The sequence below is a fragment of the Paralichthys olivaceus genome, chromosome 11, assembly GCF_024713975.1.
Source record: "Paralichthys olivaceus isolate ysfri-2021 chromosome 11, ASM2471397v2, whole genome shotgun sequence".
NCBI classification, from domain to species: Eukaryota; Metazoa; Chordata; class Actinopteri; order Pleuronectiformes; family Paralichthyidae; genus Paralichthys; species Paralichthys olivaceus.
The window spans coordinates 10772960-10785194 of record NC_091103.1 but is presented as its reverse complement, the minus strand read 5'-3'; the positions used below and the strand labels follow the sequence as shown (position 1 = coordinate 10785194).

The 12235-nt window shown below is 40.3% G+C and overlaps 1 protein-coding gene across 1 annotated transcript in view; it reads left to right on the top strand.

Moving 5' to 3' along the window:
* Positions 1–5501: 5501 nt before the first annotated feature.
* The window catches only part of si (sucrase-isomaltase), a 69651-nt gene continuing 62917 nt past the window's right edge, over positions 5502–12235 (top strand). The window contains exons 1-6 of the mRNA XM_069534305.1: positions 5502–5793; positions 7574–7691; positions 8773–8861; positions 8985–9105; positions 10964–11073; positions 11316–11467. Coding sequence (XP_069390406.1) covers positions 7574–7691; positions 8773–8861; positions 8985–9105; positions 10964–11073; positions 11316–11467 — 590 coding nt within the window. The 5' untranslated portion in view covers positions 5502–5793. The remainder of the gene's footprint in view (positions 5794–7573; positions 7692–8772; positions 8862–8984; positions 9106–10963; positions 11074–11315; positions 11468–12235) is intronic.

The following is a 12235-nucleotide window of genomic DNA, read 5'->3' as shown; positions in this document are numbered from 1 at the left end:
ATGTGCATAAATCTCCACGTAGGACAAAAAAAAGCAAGGTCACATGATGTTGTGTAACATGTGAAGGCCTACAAACATCATTCCAGGCTGAATTATGATCAGCTGCACAACAGCACCCCTGGAGGGAACAAGGAGTGCAGATGTTTTTAGAGGCAGCTGTTAATCTCAGGATCATTCAGGGTCTTTCCAAATATGCAAGCACTGCTTGTTCATGGGGGAATATTGGGTGTCTGTAAATAATATTATGAGTTTGGTCTAGAGAAATTCCTTGAGATGACTTCTGCCATGATGGCACTTTAAAAATAAAATTGACTTGACTTGGCTACATGCATGCAAATCAATCACGTTGCAGAAAACAAGCCTTGTCCATTAGCGCTCCATTAGTTGGGGCTAATGTTTTCTTCCAGAACTCTGCCAGCAAAGTTTACCTTCGCTGAAAATCCCAATGTCTCTCAAAACCCAAAGCAAAAACTGTTGTGGTGTTAATTAACGCTTTCTCAATGACTGTGTGTGGCATGTTTTAGAGGGAAAAAATAAGAGTAAAGTAAAAGTGAATATACTGATGATGCAATAATCATCTCTGGATGACTTTGAGTTTTGTTTCTGCATTTTTTTTTTTAATTTATAGCAGGACTATTTTGCTGTAGTTAGCACATTCAATTTAAGATAATTAGCTGCCAAATGATAGTCTTTTAAATCTCCAATGCAATCTGAGAAAGTCTTGGTGTGTGTGTGTGTGTGTGTGTGTGTGTGTGTGTGTGTGTGAGAGAAAGTACAAGCACAGAGAGGGACACATACACAAACACCATGCTGTTTTCTTCTCAGCACACAGATAGGAACTAATGAAATATTGATGCTACACAGACCATCTCAGCAGCAGTAGTAAATTTTGAGATTTCGACACATGAAAGGAGAGCAAAAAGTTGCCCTTTCTGCTTCCTGTGTAATATTGTAATATTCCACTGAGCTCCCAGGCCTCCTGGAGCTCACAAGGTCAATGGCAGGTTTCATACTATGGCTGAAACAAGATAGCTTGGGGAAGCTTCATGCTTTGATATTCTTCTGACTATTATCAACTGGTGAGCTTTGTACCGAGCACGAATAACAACATGAACAACAGACAGTAACAAATAAATAGTGGTTAATCATTACACTGGATCTAGCGCAGAGTGCATTTCAAAAAGAGTTATCAAGGCTTAACAGCCTGTGTGTGTGTGTGTGTGTGAGTGTGACTCTGTGTGTGCCCATGTGAGTGTGTGAGTGTGTGTGTGTGTGTGAGTGTGTGTGTGTGTGTGTGCCCATGTGAGTGTGTGTGTGTGTGTGTGAGAGTGTGACCATGTGTGTGCCCATGTGATTGCGTGTGAGTGGGCGTTTATACCTGTCAAAACGCGCAGGGTTGGAAGATTTCTCCCTGAGGAATGACACAGCAGAAGCTTGGTGTGTGTGTGTGTGATGTGTGTGTGATGTGTGTGTGATGTGTGTGTGATGTGTGTGTGATGTGTGTGTGTGTGTGTGGTTAAAGTTGTGCATATGCATTCTCCTATCATTCATGCCCTCCTTCCCCCATAGGGACGCAACATCTGTGCCATGCTTATGGGGAAAGCTGCACAATGGGAACACTTAGATAGGCCACCTGCATATTATGGCCTGTGCAGCCATTGGTATCTCAGACCGCAACACCACAGCAAAATTGCTTGATGGCTTTGTTGCCTATTGAATGACTATATCAACAGAGTGTTATGTTGCCGTTTCTTGAGCTTGATGTTTGTGAGGCAGAAGGCAAAGATAATAATTTTTCCACCACTAAACTTAATACTGTGGCAACAGCTTGACTGCACCAGGAATTATCCATCTACCATCCTAGGCCGAATGACAACATAAGCTAGAATGGGTAAATGTTGATGCAGTGGGAGACCGACGCGATTCAGTGGGAATCACATACCAATAAAAGTACAAATTAGCACCCTAATCACATTTTTATTATGCTGTTATATAGACCAGCCCCTGGATTAGATTTTGAGTTTAACAAGAGCTTTGAAATCTCAATGACCAAAAGTGAACTGTTTTTTTTTTTTCTCATCTTCAAACTTCTGCCTTTTGGAAGCATTCGTTCACAACCTTGGAAGAAGCAGAAGCAACTGGCACTGAAGAAACATCATCATCAGAATCCACTTGTGTAAAATGTATTTTCTTTCAGCTGCCATGCATTCTGGCTCATGGTGCAGAGAGCGTGTGTGCATGTGAATGTGCTTGTGGAGACGCTCACCTAGAGTGTCGGTTAATAACTTTAAAAATATAGAGGTTAACCTAAAATGACATATTCACCACTGTGGAAAAGGCAGGTTTTCACACTAAATGACAGTGAAGGATAATGGTATGACTCCGACCATTTACTCAGCTAAATAAAGAGCTTCGCTTCTTAAAGAGTGATGGAGAGATACAAATAAAATGTTTTGTGTTTGAATACTGAGAACAGAGGCAGTGAGCAATGCAGTATAAAAACAAACAATCATTAGAACCGTGGAGATATTGTGTTTTGAAAGGTTTCTAGCTGGAATTTCTTCCCCCACAGTCTTCTACCAGCTCTAAACAACACTAACAGGCTTTCATTTTCACATGCAAAAGCCCAGAACACCAGGTCAATTAGCGGTGGGGCTGTCTTGATTGTTGAGTAACATGTTTGCATGAACTGTAATTACATCCCCCACATTAGGCTACTAACAGAAAATAGATGCTTGTTAAGGGGGCGGACCGACATTTATAGGCAACAACTTCTGATTCTGTGAGAAAGACTCACAGGGGAATGGTTTCATGTGAAGGTACTGCACCGTACAGAAAGATGTGGTAATTGTTTCACTGACATCTTGTTTTGCTAAGCAAATGTGTTCGTGATAAACAGCAGACTCCTTCAAGGTGGTTTCAAAGACTATAAGGGACTCAGCACACGGCTGTTTTGGTGCCTGGGATCATCAATGCCCAAGATTGCTACAAGGTCTCTGAACAACCGCACCTATCATCTAACAGAATGGTTGGAGGTGTCACCTGAATCAGATCTAGTTGCTCAAAATGAGTTGTCAACAATTTATTCCTTTCTGTTCATTTTGACTATAAATCAACAATTTATTAAACAGACTAGAATCAGACATTGAGCACAGTGGCAACATTCATGTAATATCATATACAAGTTATCCCTTCAGGCTAATCTGTGCTAATTACACTAAAAGGTGCATTTGAAATGTGCAAAACATTGTTTGCCAGCATAGACATCAATCAAAGGCTCTTTCAGATCCTGGGTCCAGATCTAGTTTAGCATACCTGTTGACATTCAGCATGTAGTCCTATATAACAGCTATCCCTCTATTCATTCATCCATCCATCCTCTATACCACTCACCCTTTAAGAGTTGTGGGGGGTTACAGCGAATCCCAACTGACAAGGGGTGAGAGGCTGGGTACACCTGGGAGAGGTAACCAGTGTCCCAGGTAACAATGGGACAAAAATATAGGTGGTTATTCAGATAATTTCTTCAGGCACAAGACTCAACAGATGGGCGGAATTTTCCAACTAGAATCACCAAGCATTAAAGCATTAAACCAAGAGTGTGGATTGCAACAGTAATCTACCAAAGTGAGCATTTATATCCTGCTCATATGGTCAATTATAAATAGGAGTGGCATTTATAACTGGAGATAATAATTCAGTCTAGAGACACGTAGGCAGAGGGCCAATGCTGTATAAAAATCAGTAAGAACATTTATTATATCGAGACCTTGAGAATGTTTTATTGAGTTTCAAGAAAAGTAATCAAATGCATGAAAGAAGATCCATAGCAGTACATGTGCTCTGCCTCTAAACATTACCAATAAAGAAGCCTTTTTTAGTAGTTAATGGTGAAGCTGTCGAGTGGTAGCCTCCTCAAAGCCAATAGAAGTTATGTAAAATCTTGATTTAGTCAGATATGCAATCCAGATGCTGACTCTCTGGAACGGTGGCAAGGCAAAGGCAGACGCATGAACACACGTATATAAACTTTGGCAGCTCTCAATGTTGAGTGCCTAGGTTTAAAGTGAATGGATCAATACAGGAGGGTGAATTGCCAATTTCAGTTTTTTCTATTGAAATTGGCTGGTGCTGCATTCTAGAGGGGGAGCACCTGAAATTGGCAGTGGCAGAGTGGAATTGGATTTGCGAGGACAGAAAGACTGAGGAGTGAGCAGAATGATCAGGAATAAAAAAAACGACTTGGACTCCACCATCACATGCGCACACACACTCCAAGATGTTTTCATGGCGTGGTTACGCGCATTGTATCTTAGCCAAATTACGAAGTCATTTATGCAAGCCCTCCGACGCCATGTCTTTATCTGCCTCACCAACATGCACTCATTCATTCGGGGCTCACCCAGAACTCATCTCTGCTTCTTCCATCATATTTACCATGGCAGTCATGCTCCAAGTTAGAAGAGGAGTTGATTGCATCTCTAGGCAGTGAGTAGCTCATTCAGTCGATCCTCTCCATTCTGTGTATTGGGATGACATGGACTGAAGCCATCACCAAACTACAGGGTGGATGTGGATTTGGATGGATGGATGGATGGACGGCCATAGAAACAGTTCACAAATTCAACTGCAGCTTTGGAGTTCTTTCTAGCCTGACGAGCTTGATGATTTAACAAGAGTGGAGTTTTAAGTGCTCTAGACTGCAAATGATATCGCTCTCTTCAGGTTTCATAAAGAGAGGTAGCTTCACTTTCATGACATCCAGTCAGGAAGATTCATGTCTGTACTGTAAAACTGTATCTGTAGCCTAAGACATGTTAGCCTATATTCACACAAATTCTGAAATTCAAGCTCCTCCAAAATTCACTAAATCCATCTTTTTTTGTTTAATCCATACCAGAAGTAAATTGTAAAAAAAAAAAAAAAAAAAAAAAGACGAGATGCTATTTTGTGTGAGGCTTTAAGCTACACACATTTTCTTGGCCCTTTAAAGCTAAGCTACAGTTGCTGTCTCTAGCCTTTGGGAATGAGAGTGAATTCAATACTCTCACCGAACTCTCGACAAGAGAGTGAAAAAAAATAATTTCCAAAAAATGTTAAACTATTCATTTTAGGCAGAAGTGCTTTATTGATGAGGGGTGTAGAGCAGATTGTCCTAAAGGCTAAGTCGCTTCAGTCTTACACAAAGAATCGTGAGTACATTGTTACATCAGTTCAAAAGTTGACTTTGTTATCAATTATATAGTGAAGTTATACAAAAATGACTTTTTAAGTGCCTCTGAAGCTTTGATAACAGTGGATTTATTATCAATATATAATAATCAGTTTGCTTCTCGTGTCTGATAAAACCTGTCTAATAAATGCTATCAGGTGTGTGCGTGTGTGTGTCAGCGACAGAGAAGTGGTGATGTGGTCACACAGGAATAAAGATTACTTTCGTTGAGTCCCAGCTTATAAAATAACAACCATACACAGTAATCATTTGGTGAATTGTAACCATACAAACATGCACACACACTGTGTATACTCGTGCAGTGTGCAGTAAAACATGATAGGAGGACTTTAACACACTGATATAGGGATTTTTCTCACACTGGACATGGTTATCTGATATTTTATGGCTTCGGGGTCAACATGCTAAGACTATAAAACACACACGCACACACTAAGCCGTTAAAGAGGGGTGAACTCGCTACGACCACAATACATGACCACGATACATCCCGTGCATTATAAGGCTCTATCTCACTTGAACTCAGAAGCACTTTGTTTTCAACTGTGGAGAGAGCAAAGGTAAGACTGCAGCTGCAGACTAACATACTCGAGAACTCACTTACATTTCTATACGGTAATTAACATCATTTACCGTAACATCATCATTTGTGGACCATACACAATGATTTTCAATATAATTTAGAATGACTTTAATAACCACAGCAAAGAAAATACATTCAAAGAAAGCATTTAAATATTGCATGTCTTGGATGAGATGGATGTTTTCTTTTTCTTATTCATTTGAACAGTTTGTGACCAAGTTTGTTTCACTGGTGACGTGTCGTTTTTTGCCTCTACAGCAAATAACTTATTGTAAAATGCAATGCAGCCTTGATGAGCATGAGTCTATGGAGGGGGTAGAATTCTGTTTCTTATGAGTTTCTTTTTTATTTATTTAGTCCTTTAAACACTGCACTGGTCCATACATTTTTATTCTAGTCTTAAACATAATTACAGGTGACAAACTGCCTCTTTGGTGAACATTAACTTTTACGGGTATGTCTCAAAGCAACCGGTGAAGCTAAGGTATTAAGTAGAAGTTCAAATGTAATATCGGACAATATTTTTTAAACTGCTGTTACCCATGGAAACGTGAGCAGGGCAGCCATAAAGTGCCCCAGACTGGTGTTATGAATGTGTCTGCGTGTTGGGAGAAGTAAAATGATATGGTCTTATGGGTGGAAGCTATTTTTAGGGACTTAGCTAAGAAGAGAGAGCGAGGCAAAAGGGTTTGTACTGTATGAATCTCTGTGTGACATTGCATGTTTTCCTGGAGATTTTCAGTGTTTTTTTTATGATGTGCAGTTGATTGCAAAAAAACACAGGGGGCATGCACAGGTTTGGCTCTGTGTCTCTCTCTTTGCCCTCGCCTGCTCTTCACAGCACATTAAACAGGATGGCTATATGCCTCTCATTCACCCAAATAGACACACACACACATACACTCGCAGACATTCCCCTTGTTTTTGTCTCCAAAGGGTACATTGGAATGAAGCCTAATTGCTTGAGTGATATGATGGGTGCCTCTGCAATAACTACATCTGGCTCGTCAGACAGTTTCGTCAACTCTTGTTTCTCTCTTTGAAAATTGTGTCCATTTCCTCCTTTGATTTCTATTTGTTCAGTGTAGCTGAAATGTTATTGCAAAGAGAATGATGTGTCTGTCAGCTCTGTGTTTCCTACATGGTATTTTGTGCATGTGTTAGAAATGGGCCATATGCAAAAAAAATTCCAATAGGCCCTCATTAGCCCAACAACTGCTGATTGACGATATAATCCCGCAACTGTGTGCGCAGGCCCAGGTGCACAAGCCAGCATGAGCGAATACAATTATAGAAGAGCTGTGACCACTTGTGATGGAATCTCACTTCACCACTCTGCGCAAATAAACACAATCATCTTTTGTCCTCATGTGTGCATGTGTGTGTGGTCTAGGTATTACTCATGTTGTGGGGACCTAAATTCATTTACACAGTCATCATGGGGACAAAAAGCGTAAATCATTTACTGTTTCGAGAAGAGATTAAAGGTTAGTTTAAGGTTAGGACGAGGATTAGGTACTGGTTAGGTTTAGGCAAGTAGTAACTGTGGAAAAGGTTGGAGTTAAGTCTCCAAGAAATCAATGTAAGTAAATGTAATGTCTTTTGAATGTGTGTGTGTGTGTGTGTGTGTGTGTGTGTGTGTTTGTGTGTGTGTGTGTGTGTGTGTCCTGCCAATGGGCCTCACTAAGCAGGGGGGGTTGAGACCTTTGAGACCTTGCCTTTAGTAAACATGGTTATGTGTGATTTTTGTTTGTTAGATGGGGAAAAGGCATTTCTCAGGTTTGGAGGTGAGCCTCATGGTCATGTTCGTACTGATGTCTGTGGTAGCCATCGCTCTCATTGTTCTGTTTGTCATCGAGGAACCTGGGACAGAAGGTAGGTGAAAACAAATATCCAGATATAGTACATGCAATTTACAATAATGCATGATGTGCAGATATACATATTAAAAATGATCTTAAATAATAGTCACAATAGTAGATTATACAGATAGATGGAATAATATACACCCACTCGTGCTATGTGGTATTGCCGGGGATCTGCATGTTTTTATGTGTTTAAGGAGCACTATCACTAATAGTGATCAACAGAAAGCTGGAGATATGTGCATGTAATGTATAATTTACTCTTTCAAGTACTGGAATATTAAAACACACTGTAATTTGTAGTATTAAAGAAAAATAACTGAACAAAGACAAAAGGGTGGCCAGCCACAGAGGTGGATTTATTTCCTGAGGTCTTGATACAGTAACAAGATATTTCAAAAGTGTGTTCAGTGACACGACCATAATCACATGCATTTTATCGTCCCTTGTCCTTCCCTCCCTTTACTCTTCAATGGTATATCTTTCACACCGTTCTGATGTTAGACATGCATGCCGGCTTGTATCTCAACAAATGGGCCTGCTGATAAGTTGGTGTGATGTTGTCATGTAGTCTGTAGGTAAAAATGCCCTTGCAGATAGAAACAAAAAGAAGAAGCTGAATTATTTCACAATTGGCTGGTTACTCTAGTACTTTTATAGCTGTGTCACAATTCCGCCTACTTAGGCCACAAACTTCGGAGGATGTGGTCTACATGGCCCATGAATAAGGCAGTCTTTGTGGGCCGTGTAGCCCAGTGAGGGTCTATCGGCGCAATGAATCCTGTGATAGGTTGGGCCAGGAGGGATCCACTTGTATGAGCCTTCATTTCTCTGGGATGAAAGGATGCATTATTTGGCCATGTTTGAAGGAGACTTTGAAATGGGATTGCCCAGTGGTGCCGCTGTGATTCAATGTCTTCCAATAACTCCGAAGGATGCAGCCCCTGGATTGAGACAGAGCTATTGTCTAAAAGATTTATGAATACAAAAGTTCATGAACAGACTAAATCAGACTTAAATCATCAAAAAACTGGATTTTCACTTTGAAATTCTGCAAAATACCTGGTTTTAACCTTTTTTGTGTTTTGCAGGAACTACAACAGACCCATTCGTTCCTCAGTGTCCAAATATTTCCCTGGCTGAAAGAGTGGACTGTTTCCCTGATGCAGGAGCCTCAAAGGTATGTAAGACTATTATAATGCAATAGTCCATGAACAGAGTGGGAAGCTGGAAATTACCGACACTAATGGTGCTGTGGATGATGATAATAACAATAATAACGGCAACCGTCCCACTTTAACAGCTACAATGTGAACAACGTGGATGTTGCTGGGCTCCCCTGGATGAGAGAAATGTTCCTTGGTGTTTCTTCTCAACCAACCACGGTTACACAGCGGAATCAGTGGAGCAGCCGAATCCTTTTGGTAAATCCCCTTTCTCCTCTCTCTCTCGCTACCCTGCTTTCTCACTCATGTGCTCACTGACCGGTGAAAACATTTGACATTCAGTTTAGCTTATTTTCTAATTCTATCCACTTCACGTTCCCTCAGTCTGTCCGTCCTCTTCACATCATTTTTCTCTCGTCACTCCATTTGCCTGAGGCAAAGTTTTCTGTGAAATATGACATGGATGGCATATTAGAAAACATGATTGACTTTGCGCCATGCAGACTTTTCCATTTTCTGCTTGATTTCACTGCCCTATGTGAACTTGGGTTAGTGCATAAAGGCAAGAAGAGACATTGGAAATGTTATATTAAGTCTGAACTACAACATTTGTACTCACATTATTGGAATACTATGATTTTTTATTGAAATGTTATGCATGTGTTTGGGGCGTGTTTTGTGTCAACAGTGGTTGAATTGAAAAATGCAAAAATCATTTAGTCGTAGATTGGATTGATATTATTGAACAAAGACTGTAACCAACACAAGAAATTCATGAAAGCGTTCCTTCTTCTTTTACAAGTTAAACTGTCTTCAAGTATTCTCCATGCATTCTGCCGAGGTATTGCTCAAGGCTACTATGCAAATTGCCAGCGTTTACCTCAGAGGCAGCTGAGCTGTGTAAGCAAAGTGCACCCTTTGATCATACTGGTAAATGAATAACCTGGGAATATATCTGTGTTTGAAATGATTCACATTCCAGTTTATCTGGTGGAGTTCTGAAATTTAGGACTTTTTTTTGTTGCAGTTTATCTGTGATATGTTGACCAAATGTCTACGGCTCTGGGTGCACAGCACATCCAGCAAATATCATTGAGGAACATTGTGATTTAAAAAAAAAAAGACTCACATGTAAAGCCTGTTTAATAATCAGACAGAAAAATATTTTTCATTCAAGTTAACTTGAAATGTTGTTTGCGTAAAGAGGCCCAAACACAGAAGAAAATGTTTTTTTTATTTTTTTGGGGTGGGATGATTTGTCGATCCTTCTTATTGGTACTTGAGTGTTGTGACATCATACATTTTCAAAGGGTTTCACCCATTTCAAACCTGTCCAGGGGCCTCATTTATAAATTGGTGTGTAGGATTCATACGAGAAGTGTATGTGCGCAAAAAATGAAAAAAAGATATATCGTAATAAAACCTTGAGTGTGCACGCCTGAACGCAATGTTCACTTTATAAATCACAGTCCACCTGGAAACATTCTTCCGTGGCTCTGCCTCATATTCCACCTCCTACACGCCCACATTCAACCATAAATGGTCAATGCAAAGCACCTCATGAATATTAAATTGTCTTGTTGACCAAAAGGTTTCCACAGTGAATCATGGCATCAAGCGATGTGAAGATTTTATGGGAAAGCAATGATGTCATTAAGAAAATACACAGATACACTGCTGCTGTTAATACAGTGAGTGAGAACGATAGAAAGAAGGAAGCAAAAACTTAATGGCAATGTCAGAATGTGAGGAACTTGTTGTATACATTTTTTAATCATCCAAAACTGCAGGATTATTAAATTCAGAGATTAATTGTGATGTTCCCAATCTATGAGAGTTAACGAGGCTTTACATAGAAAGGTAAATATTATACAGTTAATCATACCTCACAGACCTGTCAGCTAATAAACCAGAGTGGTGAGTACTTGTGTTTGTGTCAGCACAAAGATCCAAGATCACAGATCAATAGAATCTGTTAGTCGTCATCATCAACACTTGTTTTCTCCTCATCCTTCTGTTTGCATGCGTACGCAGCAGTTATAAATGAGTGATTACGAGTGTTTTTCTTCCTGTGTTGTAACCTTTACCCTCATATCATCATGTGTTTGAACTGCAGTGATGAAAGCCCAGTTGAAGAGAATGGCCTCTCCTTCGTTGTTTGGGAATGATATACAAGAGCTGTCATTTCACGCTGAAATGCAGTCAGACAACCGACTCAGATTTAAGGTACATGCCAACAGAGACCATCCCTCACACGTCTACGTTTAGACATCAGAGGAAATCATGACCCATCTAGTCAAGTCAAATTAATTTTAAAGCTGTTTTTTTTTTTTTTCTTTAATCAAAGCATCTTTAACGTGACTGCAGCAGAACAAAAGACGACAGAAATAGCAATACACACAACAAAGTGGGGACATGATCGCAGGGCCACTCTCACGCTGCCTATACGGTTGTTTCCTTTCCCTCAGATCTATGATGCCAACAAGCAGAGGTTTGAGGTCCCGCATGAACACACCAGCAGCCTCAGGAGTGAGCCATCCAGCCCCATCCACCACACATTTGAGCTCTCACAGAAACCCTTTGGCCTTACTGTGCGCAGGAAGGAGAACAAGAAAGTGCTGTGAGTGCTCACTGTGCAGTTTTTCCACATGTTGTGTTCGATGCAGAGGGAGGCTGGGAGAGAAGGACAGTGTCATTACTTGTGTGCAGTGATGCTAATAGAAAAGACAGCAAACTATGCATACTGTATATATTCAAAAATCACAATATAAACATTGATTTATGCCTATTTAAAATGGTAGATATTATGAAGCTGATACTGCAAGCAAGGCTGACAGTAGATCATGTGGATGCCAACCACCATATAAACTATAAACAGTGCCCAGGCTTCCCAAGCTCACAGATTTGAGAATTGACAGTTGTCAGTACATTCACATGATTTTCTTTTGTACCTCGTTTAATGCAAATATGTTAGAAATCCTCTGAGGAAGTGTGTGCAGCAACCATATAATCGCATTCCTATGCATTATCCCCGTGTAATGATGTGCCACACCTTCCCATGTTTGTTCACTACAGCAACAAGTAATTATGTCCATGTCAATCCACGGCACACTTGGTGAGCCCTTGGTGACATTATGAGATCAATCGCTCCTCAGAGCCCATGCTGCTCTGCTGTTCAGGATCATTCACAGCGTACGACAAATGTTCCTGCAAATGTTTCTTTAATCGAGAAGACTCCTGCTTCTTCTCAAGGAAGTTGGAAGCTACAGCTCTTTACAAAGAAAAATTGAACGAGACATTTATTGTCCGGACAAACTCTCATGCATTCTCATCCTGTGATTTCAGTGTTGTCTGTAAAGCAAAGCTTATTATCCACATTACATTGAAG